At 29.9% G+C, this 17,931-nt stretch overlaps 2 protein-coding genes across 4 annotated transcripts; both read right to left on the bottom strand.

The window, feature by feature from the left end:
- Positions 1-2,934: 2,934 nt before the first annotated feature.
- Positions 2,935-8,000, bottom strand: LOC131601046 (uncharacterized membrane protein At1g16860-like). Of its 3 annotated transcripts, none has more exons than XM_058872761.1 (6): positions 7,830-8,000; positions 6,270-7,232; positions 5,998-6,153; positions 5,486-5,697; positions 3,382-5,378; positions 2,935-3,307 (listed from the first exon to the last, which is right to left on the bottom strand). In XM_058872761.1, exons 2-5 carry the CDS (start codon positions 7,143-7,145, stop codon positions 5,186-5,188), a joined length of 1,437 nt encoding a protein of 478 aa, XP_058728744.1. In that variant the 5' UTR covers positions 7,146-7,232; positions 7,830-8,000; the 3' UTR covers positions 2,935-3,307; positions 3,382-5,185. The 3 variants fall into 3 exon arrangements, with proteins under 3 accessions (XP_058728744.1, XP_058728743.1, XP_058728745.1); XM_058872760.1 differs by having other exon boundaries at positions 6,270-7,220; XM_058872762.1 differs by having other exon boundaries at positions 2,935-3,301; positions 6,270-7,220.
- Positions 3,136-3,650, bottom strand: LOC131601484 (uncharacterized). Its single transcript, XM_058873315.1, has 2 exons — positions 3,382-3,650; positions 3,136-3,307 (listed from the first exon to the last, which is right to left on the bottom strand). The coding sequence occupies exons 1-2, from the start codon at positions 3,648-3,650 to the stop codon at positions 3,136-3,138; spliced, it is 441 nt and encodes a 146-aa protein (XP_058729298.1).
- Positions 8,001-17,931: the final 9,931 nt, after the last annotated feature.

Genomic DNA, 17,931 nt, shown 5'->3' with positions numbered 1-17,931 from the left:
AACTTTCATAAAACGACTTGCAAATATTAGAAATAACGTAGCATGTTTTCACAAATTTGAGTGTCCTTAAAGGGGGGGCCCCATCTTAATAATATAGTGAATTATGAGACTAAAAGTATTTATGTTGGAACTTCAATAAAGTGTCATTGTCGTCCTCAGTGGCAATATTTATGTTGAAATTTCATTGAAGTGTCCTTGCCGCCCTCAGAGACACTATTTATGATGTCACTTCAATGAACTTTTATTGTCGCACTCAGATGCACTATTATGCTAATACTTCAATGAAGTGTTTTTGTTGCCCTTAGAGATAATATTTATGTTGAAACTTCAACGAAGTATCCTTGCCGCCCTCAGAGACAATATGTATGTTGAAACTTTAATGAAGTGCTCTTGCCATTCTCAAAGGCAATATCTATGTTGGAACTTCAAATGAAGTGCCCTTTCTACCCTTAGAGACAATATTTATGTTAGAACTTTAATGAATTGTCATTTCTGCCTCAGGAAATATTAATGTTGGAACTTCAGTGATGTGTCCTTGCCCCCTCAGAGGAAATATTTATGTTGGAACTTCAGTGAAGTGTCCTTTCCTTCCCCCAGAGGCAGTATTTATGTTTGAACATCAAATGAAGTGTCCTTACCGCCCTTAGAGATAATATTTATGTTGGAATTTCAATAAAGTGTCATTGCCACCCACATAGGCAATATTTATGTTGGACCATCAGTAAGGGATCCTTGCCAAGAAAAACTCAAGCAATGCTTGAGGGACTCGCTCAAGGGAGAAATTTATCCAGTCAAGGAGCGTGACAGACAAACAACGAACAAAAGTACATACATAAAGCATTAAGTCCTGCAAAGCACGGGGAAACCGCCTCAAGCAAAGATTGAGGGATTCAAACGATCACCTTCTCTCATGACTAAGCACTACAAGATGTCTTCGCCAACTCAAGAAACAATAGAAAATCAATGAATAAACTACTTAATGCTAGAATATTATCATTAAAAAGACCCTAAACGCGATGTTGCAAGAAAGTCTTTAACGGGCAACATCGTATATTGTATAAAAAATAGAGACTTAAGAGTTGTAAAGATGGACTTAAAAGGTCTAAACCTCACTCGAGGGACTCAACTCAATGAGTCTCGTCGCAAAGAAGTCTCAGACAATAAATCAGATGTTTATCCAAAGTGACTCATGTTATAAATGTCCACGAACTCACAAAACACTTGAACTAAATCACTTCGCTCTTTCCAAAATCTAGTGCTTGAAGAACTGTGGATTGAAATAATTTTACAAATCTTAATAATTTGTTTATAAAAAATATTATTATGAAATTTATAATTAAGAAATATCAATGCGTTTTATTTCTTCTATTTACTATCTACTATATTATTAAAAGTGATATTTTTTATAAATTTAATATTACAGCCATTTTTTATAAACCTTTATTATTAGTAAAAAAAAGAAGTTAATTCAACCTTGTTAAAGGGAAAAAGAGAATCTTACTAGTTATATAGAAAAATAATAGTAGTACTAATTAATAAATCTTTGCCGCACATGCAAGAAGCCAAAATGCAAAATATTTCAAAAGCTTGTAGATCTGAGTTTCCTTAATAAACCAAACAAAATGACAGCTTGCATTAACTACTTCTAAATTAGGGTGAGATTACATGAATTTTCAAGAAGTTCTAATAAGTAAGGCTATGTTTGGATTGATGGAAGGGAGTGGAATGGAATGGAACGGAATGGTATAAACTTATGTTCCATTGTTTGGATTGATTATAAACGGATGGAATGGAGCGGAACCGGATGGAATGCATTCCATCCCATTCCATCACTTTCCATCATTTTTTATACCCTCCGATTTGGGCGGAATGACAAAAACACTCTATTCCGTCATGAAATACCCAAACAATGGAATGTCATCTTTAATCCATTCCGCCCCGCTCCGTTCCGCTCCACTCCATTCCGCTCCGTTTATTTTACTCTATCCAAACATAGCCTAACAGAACCTTTTTTTTACTCAATATACAGAACTTTAAAAAAAAAGAAAAAGAGAAAAATTGAAACAAAAACTGTTCATTTATAGACAGTAACTATTTTAATCATGAAAACTATAAATACAACCAGATTTTTGAAAGAAACACAATCATTGAAATCTAGGAATATATTTCAATGCATTTACTCCCCCTGTCTAATTATTTTGTGGAAAGTGTTTTGTCCTTGTAATCATATGATACTCCTATGTTTATGTTTATCGATAGCAAGTCAGAGTATGTTAGAACATATAGGGTAGACTATATGGTTACTCATCTTAATTTAATGATACAGGGAATATAACTATGGTAAATTTTTTTAAAATGTAGTAAATCATAATCAAATTTAGTACTAATTTACAATTCTTTAAATATAAATTTGTAAGTCCTCTGTCTCATATTATAAATAAATTTTACTTTTTAAAATCATTTACTTTTTAAAATCATTACCAGATACATAAATTATATAATATGGGACGGAGTAAATATAATTTTTGAACGAAAAAATTATAAAATATGCCAACTATAATTTTTAGACAAAAAAACTAAAAAGCGCTCTCTATATACAACTATCCAAATTTTTAATACACTACAATAATTTTTATCTCACTAATGCGTTTTACTTGCCCAAATTTTCAACTAATAACATGATATATTATGCTCCTAGACTTACTCACAATCTTTATTGCAATTTAATTTTACTTCTTATGATTGTGAGATACAGGGGAACCATACCTTGATTATGATTGGTGCATATAAGCTCTTTAATGGCTTATACATGCTCATTCATCATGTTTATACCATTAAAACTAATACCACTTGTATACCTAATACCACTGTCCCTAGTTCTTAGAATTTCTTCATATCTAGAAAAACTATTTTTTTATGACAACAGTTACCAAATAGAGAGAAAAAAATGACATGAATTTAAGCTTGTCATCTAAAAGTGCAATTCATGTGCACACACCTCATTGATCAATCAAGTTTATGAATGATTCTAGTTTATGATATGAAGCTTTACACAACATAACCCACTTCATTTTTTTTGTATTATTAACTTTTTCATACACATAAAACATTAAACAAATACTACTTCTTAGTTCTTCAGAGCTCTTTCTTCTCTTTCCTATCATGAGACAAACTCCTTTTGACCTTCTCTGCAGCTGATTTTGCAACATCCTCCAGTGTTGCTTTGCTTGTTCCTATGCTTTTTGAAAAAGCTTCTTTCACTCCATTCTCATCTTTTACTACTTGAACCTCCCCTCCTTTTCTGAAACTTCAAAAAAAAAACCACAAAAATTAATCCATAACATTACTCTACAAAATCAAATTATTCATGAAGGTACTTACTCTATATTTGGAGGAAAGAAATAAGCATAAGTGTGATTGAAAATAGCCTTAACCATATGCCAATACTGTCCAACACTTGTAGGGAAAATTGATGAATACATAGAATAGGCCCTTCTAAATTTCTCCCATACCCAAAAACTTGATTTCTTGCTCTCATCTTCCTCATCATAAGAAACTCTATTGGTATTAGCATTAGCTATAGAGAAGGTGAAGAATCCTAACACCAACAACACCAAAACAAAAACACTTGCATCACGATTTTTATCCATGTAGAGTATAACATTATTGTCACTACGATTGTTGTTAAGTAGGGTATGATGCTAGAGAATTGCATCACACACACATGACACGTGGCCTTTTTGTATTGCTTACTCATACTCTACACGTTTCACTTCTCCATTTCTCTACTCTAAAGTTTATCTACATTGATTAATTAATATTATATATGCTGCACCGATATGTGAATCATCTTGGAACACTCATTTTTTAATAGTTGAAGGAATGCACATGTATGTAGTAGAACCTTACACTTCATTTTAATGCCTAAAACAGAATCATGGGACTAGCTTTATAAAAAGAAAAGCTAAAGGGAGAAAAAATAAATACACTATCATTGAAAAAATCAAATTTATAGTGGTACCTAATTCAAGAGTTGGAATCTTATTTGTTTTATCTTACACGTGTAGTTTTACAAAAAAATTTATGTTAAGGTTACGGGTATTTGCAATGTAGTTTGAATCACGTAAAATTTATCTTATCTATGGATAAATTTATTTGTAATACGTTTTGATTTTAAAGAATTGATAAAAAAAAATTCAATTCGATCCACAATAGGTAAGGGGGAGGGGGTTGATGTTACACAATAGGAACAGCTTCTACAATTTGGGAATGGCAAAAAAGAAAAAACAGTAGTGCATGACCTTTTTATATGTGTCTTGGTCACAGCGGACCGTACGATCCATTATATATTAGGAAGCTCAAACAACGCCATCAAATATTGGGATCTCCTCGCAAATTGTTCAAAGTATGCAAGTATCTTAAAATAAAAGAGATATCCTTACTGACTAGTGTAGGAATATGCGTCAGAAGCTCTCTACAAAACTCTACTAATTAGAGAATGTCTCATCAAGACTCTTCACTTGCTCTTGTCAATAGCCGACCTAAGAACGTACGCTGCAAACCTTCGTCTTACAAAGAAGAGACAATGGCTTGGGGCAATTCTTCTGACCTGTTATCAAAATATGAAATTATGATTTTTAGTTTTAGAAACAAAATATTAATTTAAAATTAAAATTTATTGTTCAATAAAGTTTTTACTTATATATATCTAAACTTAAATTACTTTAAGTTTAACTCAAATTTAAGTAGAATCAATTTAACAAAATCAACTTTTTTTATTGCGGAGTCAAATAAGGTTAGAAAGGATAATTTGAAATATTGTAGTAGCAAAATAGGGTAGGAAAATGTGGAAGAACCTTATTTGCTTTTATAAGTTGATGTTGAGTGAGTGGGGGAACCATAATGATGATGCATAATATATTCCATTAACAGATCAAAACATCAAGTTGAAATGAATATACATTACTTTGTCACTATAAGAAATCATGATAATATCCATTCAAAAAGTTTGAAATTCTTAGAGAAAAATAAACGAATAAGAATTGTCATTAGCTATACAACAAAACTAAGGAGGAGTAAAGGAAATTCATGGTAGCAAGCAAGATCAATAACACATATATGCTTCACAAAACACAAACCACAAACCACCACCCCATCAATACAACATCAACAATAGTAAACATAACTACACCGGAATCACATCAATCTTCGATGTATCTTCGCATCTCAAAACAATTCCTTCGAGACTAGCTGGAAAAATACATTTCGCCCATTGGCACCCCGTTGTTAAAGGCTCGGGCGGAGGCACAATCATTAGCACATTGTCGTTTCTATGAACAACTCCCATTACGCTAACCGTGCTACCTTCTTTTATGTACCTGCAAAAACATCATCGCCAACACTTACATAAGAAACTCGTTTTCTTCAAACATAAGCAACTTGTTTGGATAATCGTGATAATAAATTGTTTTCATAAGTATTTTACCCTTCTTTTAATTGCATGACACGATCATCGCTTGAAAGGTTTCTCTTCCCCAACCAACGAAGGAAATCGGGGGACATGTCTTTATTCTCTGGATTTACATCAATTACAACGGAATCGTCAACATAAGGAGTCACCCTTGCGCCAAAGCCTGTTTTAACCAACGCTCTCAATCCGGATTGGAAATCAGAAATGTAAAAATCCACCACATGCCTCTACATTAAATAGAAAGAAATGAAATATAAGTTTCATATATTTATCCGCAAATGTCCCGAAAATACACAATTTGCATCCTGATACAGGAATTTCTAGTCAATGTTAAACGAGATTCAATCTTCCTCTAGCCGTATAGTCCACGCTTCAGACCCGTGTAAGAGTCCGGTTGTGTGGATGTGTTTTGGAAATTCACATAAGCAAAGCAGATTCAATCACAAATATTTCATGTCACACTATTTTATCAAACTAAATAAAACTTGGCAGTCTAATAAGAACAGATAGAACTGACTATAACTTACCTCGGTCGAACGAAGTCCCCAGGTAAAACGGCGATGTTTTGCGTTAGCTGCTTTGGAATCCCATCCTCTATATTCATACAAGCTAGTGGATGTATATACACATCTTGGAACTTTTTGAAAGGACGACTCTAACGGAACATTCCCGCAAGTAACCACCTTCAGAAGTTACAATATATCAATCGTTTATTTCCATCAATCATGCATATATAACACTATCATACAATGTACTATACATGCTTAGTTAATCGATGCGTCGATATTAAAATACGTACCCCAGAAACCTTCACAAATTGTCCATTCTTGGCAGTTCTTAGTTCTGCATCTGGATATTGAGAAATGAAACCAACAATAGCTTTTCTTCCCCGACAACTATTCCAAGTGAACAATGCCGCAACGGCGCCAAAAAGAATTACTACAACAATAAGCAATATAGCGTTGTGGACAGCTCCGAGAATAAATCCACCGGCAATGAATCCCATAACAAAAATCAGAATCACAGACCACAATATCGGCTTCGGGAAGTTCTTTTTGAAGGAATACTCATCATCCACACTGAGAGTAGTAACAGCTGGATTATGAACTACAGCGGCACTATGCGCTTTCATCGACCCTAAAGACTCTAATGGACCAGACACCTTCCTCGGAGCCCCTGATGAGTTTAGCGGACCAGATGTAATCAGACCGGTTGTTGGAAGAACGGGAGGTATTGGACCCGAGTTTTGGCGTGTACCGCCACCTGATTGAGGACCAGACGACTTCTTAACCGGTTCACCGTGTTTATTCAACGGACCAGAGTTCGTCCTTTTCATCGAGGCTGAAGTAGACATGCCTGCACCAGATAGATTCCCTGACGTGACATAAGCAGAACGAGCAGCCGCGTTCTGCATAATTGGTCCGGAATGCGAAACAGAGCCTCCAAACGATCCAGTCCTTATAGGTGCATTATTTAACGGACCAGATTTTCTCGATTTAGAGCCATCCATAGGTATGTCAAACATTTTCCCTAACTCTCCCGACCTCTTGATGTCACCGCCCGTATAAGGCATCGCAACCGAGCTCATTGTCGGAGCCTTTTCTTTCGGCTGTTCAGGACGGCCTGATACATACAGACCGTTGCTGAGCTGATGAGATGGGAATCTCGAACCCATCACGTCTTTTCAAATCAGCCCAAACAAACTAATTCTCTTCGCGCCGATGCAGTACTCAAAGAAACCAGATTAAAACTGCAAATAAAACTATGAGAATCTCAGAATTGCTTAATTATTTAATTTTGGTTTGTCAAACACAAAAATACAAAAGAATATAAATTATAATTGAAGTAAAGTAACAACAAAAATCCAAAACTAATACAAGTAGAATTCAAAAGTAACTTAAACTTAAAACATAAAAACAAAATCTAATGTTTATAACTATTAAGTGTGTTTAAAGAAACCCTTAAAACTATAATTAAGTAACAATAGTGATGTTTAACCATCCAAAGCAAAATTGAAGACATGGTTAGATCTAAAGGAAAAAGAAATTTCAAAGTGATGGATCTTCTTCATTGTGCAAACTGTTAAGAGATCCATTCATATATAATTATTCAGTCAAATTTGTATTAAAAAAAATTAAAAAAAAAATCAAAATGTTAATTCAAATTACAATGTACAAACCAGAACTTCCAAAAGCTATAATCTGATGAACAAACAATCAAGAACAATAAAAAAAATGATTTTTTTCAAAAGGGTAAGTTCAATTCATGAGTATAAATGCAATGAGAGAAGATCTATTGAAAAGGAAGAGACTTTATGAACAAGAATATGAAAATGGAAAAACCCATTTGAGTAAAGTACCTGAAGATTGAAGATTGAAGAAGAGGAATGAAATCAAAAGAAAGATTGAGATCCCATAGTTAGAGTTTCTCTCACTAGTTAGTTGTTGTTGAGATGAGAGTAGAAGTAGTTTCTCTCTCTAAGAAGAAGTATAAAAGTTAAAAAAACAAAAACAGGTACTGCAACAACTGGTAGGTTGTCTTGTCCAGCAAAAACCACCAAACCAAGCAACATATTGTTTTTTTATTCAGACATTAATTAATTACCTACTAATACTTTTTTATTTTCTTTCTTATTCCAATACTTTAATTTATTTATTAATCTTAATCCTAATAGGTTATTTGCTAAAAGTATTAATTACTCTTAATAGGTATAGTTACAATACCCAAGCAGGGGTTGAAATAGCTTTGCTAAAAATCACAAAAGGCTAAGTCTTGTCTATGGTCTATCTTAGACTTCTTAGCACGATATTTTCGAGTGTTTGTTTAATCTATTAGCTTAAATAAAAGCATATTGTATTTAAATAGATTAACAAATTAAAGTATCCACGAGACAAGACGCTTATTTGTATTTATTTATTCAAGTTTACTTATTAACACAAGTTTTGTGATACTATTTGTTTAACAGAATTTTTAAAAAAATTGTATTTTATTTCAAAATTTTATTCAATTTATTTTTTGTATTTTTGTATTTTATTTCAAAATTTATTCAAAATTTATTTTGTAATTTTGTATTTTATTTTTGCGATACTTATCACCAAATTTTACTAGTAAATTTTTTAACTTGTCCGTAAATTTTTCAAGATAACTAAGATTTACTTTTGTATTTTATTTTAAGTATAAATAAAATATAATAGCAATAATAAATTTGTTTTTATTTATTTAAATAGGTCGGTTTAATAGGTTTAAAAGACATTTTGTATGGCATGTGGCCTAACTATTTTAATTAAATAAACTTATAAAAATGTTTAAACTTTTTCTATTTAAAAAAAAAAGTTTGCGTGACCTGAGTCTGTGTAAGATAAATTGTAAATCCGTATTAATCGGTCTGACCTATTCTCACCCTTAGACCTAACTAATTAGTTTCTTGTTTAAATAAACTCTTTTTTTTTTTTATGTTTTGAGTCAAATCTTTTTTCATGGCTTTGGTTTTTTTAATTCATATGTAAAACTTGGAATTGACTATGTTTGTTTTAGATTTTAAAATATTGATTTTTTATTTTTAAAATTATTTTAAAAAAAATGTTTTTTAAATGTTAGGTACAGGAGTGAGTAATTAAATTCTCGCATTGTCTAAATGGATGAAATGTTGAATTTATAAAAAAAGATTTATTTACCTACCACCTTAAAATTTATGATGAATATGTGATGTCAAAGTCTCTTATAATCATATACGTGTACACTTCTAGATTTTGTTCCCCAGACTTCTCCATCATAAAATATAAAAAAGTTTTTATATTTGTTTTTTAATTAAAATATTAATTTTAACCTTGTAAAATATAAGTTATTTTGGTAAATATTAAAATATATTCAAAATTACAATCTTTTCATTAAAAATATATCTCAAAAATATTTTATTATAAAAAATTATTGGAAAGAGTTTCATATTTAAATTATTTTTAAAATTTAAATATTTGAAAAATTATAGTAAAAAGATAGAATTCTTGATATTATATTTTAAATGTAAATTTTTATTTAATATTTTTATAAAGAATTATTTATTAATTTTTTTAAAATAAAAATATATAAAATTATGAAAAGCGTTTTTTAAAAACTTAAACAAACGGACCTGATGTAATAAATTTAATATAACTAGAGGTGGCAAAACGGGTCGTCCGCCCTACTTTAAGCCCGCCAAAAACGAGCGGAACGGACATGTCTGCCAAGTGAAATGGACATAAAAATTATGTCTGTCCCGCCAAGATGGCGGGTTAGGGACGGCGGGCTTGCCCGTCTATTTTTATTTTTTTCAATTTTTTAATAGATTAATAGGTTTTTTTACCTTTTAATTAAATTTTTCACTTATTTTTTAAAACAATTTTTTATAAAAGTAACTTTTTAACAAATTTTACTTAAAAAAATATTACATATATTTACAAATAAATATATAAATAAACCATCAAGAATTGAAATTACTAAAGTTAACTAAAAAAGAGGGAATTTTGAAAGAGGGACGGGTTTTGGCGGGCGGCGGGCTATGACGGGTGACAGGTATTGGTGGAGCAAACTTTGGTGAGCGGCAGGTCTAAAATCCCAACCTTACCGCCATTTTTTGGCGGGCGCGCGGGCCACGGCTTATTTTTCCATCTTTAAATATAATATAAAAATTTGAGTTTGACTTAATTTTATTTTATAAAATTAAATTTAAAATAAAAATATTCACTTATTAATAAATTTTCAAACTTTCTCTCATTTAAGAAGTTTAAATATCTTTATTTTGTGATTTTATAGTTTGTGTGAAATAGTGTTTTGTTCATTGTTTTGTTTTGGTAATAGTTGTTTGTCCTTAAACACAACTTATGTGGGATCGCATGTGAGATCAAGATTCAAAATCTTGTTGTTATTAGAGATGGTAAAAGGATATGTCTTAGATATGTAGATATGTAAATACTGCATCTTTTAAACGGAAAAATACTAAAATTTATGTTAAAGCTCACGTACGCAAAATTTATGTTACTATTATATCAATTATAATAAAAAAAGTTCAATCAATAGCATATACTAATGCCAAAAATATTTTGGTGTTTTATTTTATTAATTTGAATGATATGTGGTTGTTATTAAATTCATTATTTTTCATTTTCACCTATATTAGGGGGGGAATAAGTCAGACCGATTAATAGGGACCTTTGATCTAACCTATACAGGCCAAAGTCAGATCAAATTTTTTTTTTAAATAGAAAAAGACCTACGCTTTTTTATAAGTCTATTTAGTTAAAAAGATTATGTCACAGATCATATAAAAAGGCATTTAAATCTATCAGACCGGCCTATTTAAATAAATTTGAAAAAAAAAGTTATATTTTATTATGTACTTTTAAATAAAACATAAAAATAAAACTTAATTATCTTCAGGCAATTATGGAAATAAGTTGAAAAAAATCTTATGAACAATGTGATATGTTGTTTTCATAATTTTTCACAAACGAATAGTATCACAACACAGACGTTATTAAGTATACTCAAATAAGTCAAAGAAAACAAATATTTTGTCTCATTGATATTTTAATTTGTTAATCTATTTAAAAATTAATTAAATTATTTATTTAGAAATATTTAAATAAAATAGACTTTTAAGTAGGTTCGTTGGTCAGTCAGACCTTCAAAAAGGCCAAACTCAGGCCTAAAAGTTAGCATATAATAGACTACAGACCACACTTAGACTTAGAGTATTTTAGAAGGCCAGACTCAGGGTTGACAAACTCTATCTCGGTTCAGCCTATTTTCACCCCTAATTATTAGTATTTGGTACTATTAGTATTTTATAGAAATGTGTATTCAATCAATTAGAAATTCTTTCTTTATTTTTAAATTTTAAGTTTTATAATATACATCAATAAAAGGCAAATGGGTGATAAATTGTGTTATTATTTCTTTTTTATGACGAAATCAATCCTGTTTAAAATTATTTTCATATAGGAGATACTACATTGTTATTTATAAGTCTTCGAACTCTTTGTAAAAGATCAACTATTTTGGGTGCTAAGAAACAAAAGTGTAAAATGTAAATTATATAAAAGCATGTTAATTGTCGGAACACATTTTCTCATGTTTGACCATTTTACTTGAAGCAACTTTGATTATTAATTGCCTCACTGTAAAATCATTTGTCCTCAATCCCACTAGTAAAAAAACTCCAAGTCAAGTAAACACAAACATGTTTCCTTCCTATCCACGTGTGTACCAAAATATTTATTGGCCAAAGTGTCAATCTCCCCTCAAGTTAATCAGTAAAAAAATTCACATACGTCTCTTTCTTCACAAATACGTGGGCCCGTCAAAATATATCAAACAGGACATCCCTATAATGAATCGTGTATTCTCCAAATGTATCCAAACACGCCTTATGACAAAAAGGATAAATCCCATTAATAGAAAATAAAGGAATCATAAGGTGGTATCTTAAGATAGTATGGTATTTCATTGAAGACATATGTTGATCCAGGCCATCAATAGGAATAACAAGAAGACAGTCTTAAGCATGTGCGGCTTGCAAACAACCAAAAATTATCTTTTATTTTGTGGTCATGTCAATTTTTACAACCATGTCTTTTATCGATTCAAATTATATATATATATATATATATATATATATATGGGAGGATATCAAGTGAGAGTATTTTTAAATGAGAGATGAGAGGAAGAAATATCAACCATTGGATTCATCAAGAGAGAGAAATTTATAAGCCTCATTAATGTAATAACATTCTCTCTCTTGATGAATTCAATGGTTGATATTCCTTCCTCTCATCTCTCATTTAAAAATACTCTCACTTGATATGCTCCCATATATATATATATATATATATATATATATATATATATATATATATATATATATATATATATATATATATATATATATATATATATATATATATATATATATATATATATATATATATATATATATATATATAATTTAAACGGATAAAAATATATTTTTTTAAATATCGTATAATTCAAATGCAAATTAGTTAAGATAATATAAATGATATTTTTATAAAAATTTAATTAATTTGTGTGTAAAATTTGCTAATTTTATGAGAAAAAAGTCACCATTTTTTTATCTCTTTCTTATATTTCTCTCTTATGTTAATGAGCGAATAAACTGTCTTTTATGTTACACGATATATTTATTTAATTAATTTTTATTTTTTTAACTTGTTTATTATATTTTTTTAATCTATGTATAAAAACTTTAAATAACACTCATTTTAAAATGCAGAGAATAATAATTATTCCCTACAAAAAATATATCGTGTAACATAAAAGATACTTTAAATAGTAAAATGAAGGGTCGATGTTAAGTTAACCCCCACCAAATATTATTGCTATTTTCAATGTAAATAATGTGTATTTTTTCTTTTTTGTTATACAATTTTGTATGTGTATATGGACAACTTTTCTTGCTTAGATTTACTTAACATATTTTATTAATTTTGGGGTTTGTCTTTATGAGCTTCGAGAAATGACTTTTTGATGCTAAAATAAGTAGTAATTTGAAGAACTTTACAATCTTTGGATATGAAGCATATATTATTAAAAATGGTTGCTTAAACTTGAGATAAAATGTACTATTGTGGTATGTTCGAATATTACTGTCTCATTCATTCAACACAATTTTAATACATATTTGTATTGTATTAACGTATAGTTGTTTCTAACCCTATTTTTAAAATTTATGTTTTACTTATATGCTATGAAAGGACATTGAGATTTATGCTAACATGACAGCAACAATTTAGACAAAAGAGACTATTTTTTATGCTTAAGAAAAAAAGAATTTTTTACCTCACCCTTGAGGTTCTTATGCATTATATGTGTTTTTAGAAATGTCTTATGTTTTTTATGTTGTATCTTCGGACGTATATTTTGCTTATTTAATTTGTTTTGTAAGTGTATTTACGAAATAATTCCTGTTATGTATCTCTGAAACTATTTTTGATAATTTATGCTAGAGTCTCTTCTCTTTCTTTATTTTTCATTTTTTATCTTCCAACTCTCCAAACTCTCTCAAACATCAAAATTATTTTTCCATCAAATTTGCTTTTTTTCACTCGAGTTCAACAGTGAGCATCAACTTCAACGATCAACACACTCCAGATCATTCAAAGCTCAATATAATCGATAAATTTTCGAATTTTTGATTATACCATTTTTTGATGTACTATTTTTTGATGATGTTTATGACATATGACTATTTTGATGTATTAGTTTAATGTACTATATAAGATTGAGTAGACATATCACTATTTTGATGTATTATTTTGTTGCACGGAAAATTGGAGTTTTGGAGTGAAATATTATTGATTTAAAATATAGCAGAAAATTCCTGAGCCATATCTACAGAATATTCTAGCGCTCAGACGTTCTGGATATGCATCTACGAAACTTTCCCTGAACTTAATTAATTTGAAGTTTTTCTCAACGTTTGTCAGTTTAAAATACTTCCGTAGATGTAACTCCGAAAAAACCTAATTTTGACCAATTAAAGGTGTTTCCTGATATGTATCTTCGAAAATAGGGGCATTAACGAAATTGGGTCAGATGCATAAGAGTATCAAAGGGTGGGTTAAGAAATTGTCTAAGAAAAAAATATTATTTCAGTATATTTTAAATTGGTGTCGATTGTCTACTGGGCTAAACTATCAGGCCTAACTAACCAACTTCCAAAAATAAAAAAAGTGTTATTGGATTGCATTTGTAATTTGAAAAAAAAAATTAGGGGAATTGTTTTTCCCAACTAACCAATATGCAGACCAAAAATCATACTAAATGTTCAAGCATTATTCACTAGGTACTACTCTCACAACTTAAATGAACGTCCAAATTTTTTTATTTTGGTGTCATTGTGTTTCAACTTCTGCATAGATTTTTTATACTGACCACTTCTTCCGCATCTCATCGAAACAAATACATATCTTCGATCTAAACTGGAATCTGACCTCCCGATAGTTTTCCCAAAACGTAATTTGTCAAATTTCATACAAACCGATTGGAACATATGTTCACGTAACATAAACTCGTGTTTAATGGAAAATTCTTTTTCAAAATCAATATGTACAAACCTATTTAGGTATCTTCCGAAACACCATCCTCTGATCTATTAGCTTTGTTGGTAGCATCAAAGTACACCATACCGTCAACCAATGAAACTAAAGACAATTTCAAACACACATACAAACGATCCAAATTTCTCTCTCGGAAGATCTTCAGATGATAAACTCTTGACGATATTCATCATGAAGGAAAAAAAATCAAATTTATTCAATGATCTCAATGATAGAAATGTACACGATTATGATTTTTATGATGTTAAAATACAATTTAATTGTGTTGCAAGCAACATTAATGAATAAGAATGGAATAGGGTTTAAGAAAAAATGTTATATGATCGTGAGCAAAAGAGTTTAAAAAACAACTATGTTGAAAACACGATGGTCCAAATTTCACTCTTTACACTATCCCACTTTTTGTCATTAGGTTGATTGTATTTTAAAGCGTGTATTCGAAGAGTGATATTTGTATCTAGGAGTAGTAAACGCGCATGTCCACCCTGTTTAAGCCCGTGTCGCTAAATTCTAAAAAAAAAAACAGGGCAACATTATGTAAGGTGCAAACTTAAAACTTTGACTCGCCCTACAAAAATATGAGGGCGATGTGGAGTAGACTTGCGGACACTACACATTTTTTATCTAAAAAAAACAAACATTTATATTAATGGTCGCAGAAACTTACAAAAAAAATGGACAGAACTGAACGAATATATTAGAAGATGTGGACCTAAATTCAAGACCCGTCACGTAAAAAAATATGGATAAAATACACATGTCCAACTGACTGCACCCATTTTATAACTCTTAAATGTATCTGAACAACAATATTTAGACAAGCTCTTTTACACATTAAACATGTTTTGAAGTGAATTTAGTTTTTATATTTTGCGGAGCGTTCAAACTTTATATTCTGAAGGATGTAAAAGAGACATTTTCAAAAATAGAAATACGAAAGGTATAACAAACAACTCCCATTAAAAAATATTTTGAAATTCTCTCAATCCACTCTTTGAAATATAAGAATTTATCATATCATGTTCCTTAAATTTATCTCGACAAAAGTATACTATTAAAACTTTTCACTTAAAATATTGAAATTTAAAATAATTCAAATTGAAATTAGAAAATAGTACACATGTGTTTGTTTTAAGTTAAGAAATGTCTCTTAAAATCCTATTCTCAAGATTATTATTCCTCAGAATAATATTTCTATAAAAGTGTTTGCTAAAGATTATATATCTCAAGAATCTTTACAAATTTTATTTTATTTAAAATATATAAATTAAAAATAAAAATAAATATGAGTATTAGTAGGAAGTCATGGTAAGTTGATCATTATTCTCATGGAAATGTTGAATTCCTACCTTTAAAGTAGAGAATAAACTTGAGAAAATTTATGTGTAACAACATTCTAAGGAATAAAAGATACCCGAAAACAATTTTTATAAACTTGAAACAAACATGGGATTGTTTCGTTTCCAATGCCACATTCCAAAAAATATATTTACAATCTTTGAAACAAACACACCCTTAATTGAATCTGATTTAATTGTTGTATCAGTTTCATCCAAATTGAACCGAAGAACACATAAATAATTTTTTATATAAATTAATCAAAACCGAGCCACAATTATTTATATTTTTAATTGCATACTTTAAAAGATTTGAATATATAAACAAGTTAAATTCCATATGTTTTTAAACAAATCCAATAGAACCTAATTAGTGGTTGCTGTAATTATTTAGCATTGGATGTAAGAGTAAGCCAACTGGTTACTTATCTTCAAAGAAATTATTTGTTGTTATGATTGTTGGAATTGATTTTGTTTAGCAACTTGCCATTTAAAGATTGTGAATTAGGACATGTAAATTTTAAGTTTGAAAATAAAAGGAGAAAGATCAATGTTAACACATTCTTAAATACATTTCTTAAGTACTTTTTCAAAATCCATCCCTTTCTTATATGGGAATTGTATGCACTGTGTGTGTATCATGCAAGTAGAGCGTCTATATTGATTTAAATTTTTGGTTCTAGTCTTAAAAGTTACTATTATATCATTAATAATGAATAATAATGTGTATGAAATTTTTTATAGTTTTTCTAAAAAAATATTTATTTTTAATTGTTTGATTTTTCTAAAACTCATTATACCACAAAATTTATAGGTCTTTTTATATGTTCAAATCATATAAATCTATTTCCACCATCTTTTATATTATGTTCAAATCATATTATTCTAAGTGTTTCAAAGTCGGATTTTCATCGGAGACTTGAGAATCGAATAACAAAGACGAGCATCTCTTTTAATAATCATGTTAGAATTTAGAAGAAAAGCTTAAGAATATATGTGTGAAAAATAATAGAGAATAAAGATATATTTTAAAAAATCTCAGTATACTATAGCGTCATGGGAAGTGATACCTCCTCTTAGGCGAACAATGCATGTGTCAGGAGAGATAGTGCAAGGGTATTGTATGCATCAAGAAGTATGGGGCATGTTCATTTTTCAGTGCAGCCGCCATTATAAGTGGCGCCTCTCTTTGCTACAATTTTTTGTTTGTTTAAAACATCGCTCACTGTTCAAGAGCCTTATGGCTCTGATACACTCCCCAATTTATTGCTGGTGTTTATTTGCACCTGCAGGGAGGGGCCATCTGGAATTAGAAAGTATGTCTGCAACTTTTACATTTTTTTTTGAACACCAGACTCCCCTATGATCTGCTCACCATACATACCTTTAAACTATAGAACCTATAGGCAGCAAAGAGTCATACCATACCAGAGAGATGTATCGGTTCCATTGCCAACTTTTTGATTGCATCAGAAAGTCGTTTTTCTTATTTGGTATGGATAAAACATCTTCCGATGTTATACTATTCAATTCTCGACCATGAATTATTTATTTGATAGCTCAGATATTGTTATTCTGATATTGATCCGATTTGATATCATCGAGATCCAATACGATTGAATTTAGTGACGAAATATTTTTCATTTCTATGGGATTAAATCCCGAAGTATTTATTAGAAATTAAAGAGAAAGAAAACATAGAGAACATGGAAGTCAATATTCTTGTATTTTGGTTAATAATGATTAATGATGGTTATTGGGGTATTTAAATTGAAAATGTTGGTTATTTTAATATATAAAAAAAATCGGTTTTGTAGTTTATAACCCGAAGGATTTTCAAATTCTAAAATTTGAACACTCAGACAGAATCTTCTGATTTTTAAAACCATAAGAATATTTCTAGAGTGTTCAAGAAATTTCAGGGGTTAAGAAAATAAATTCTCATGATCCTTTGTTGTTAAAAGTTCACATACTTAATTTAAGCCTAGGCAGT

Source organism: Vicia villosa, linkage group LG5 (genome assembly GCF_029867415.1).
Source record: "Vicia villosa cultivar HV-30 ecotype Madison, WI linkage group LG5, Vvil1.0, whole genome shotgun sequence".
Classification (NCBI taxonomy): domain Eukaryota; kingdom Viridiplantae; phylum Streptophyta; class Magnoliopsida; order Fabales; family Fabaceae; genus Vicia; species Vicia villosa.
This window is presented reverse-complemented; position numbering and strand designations above follow the sequence as displayed.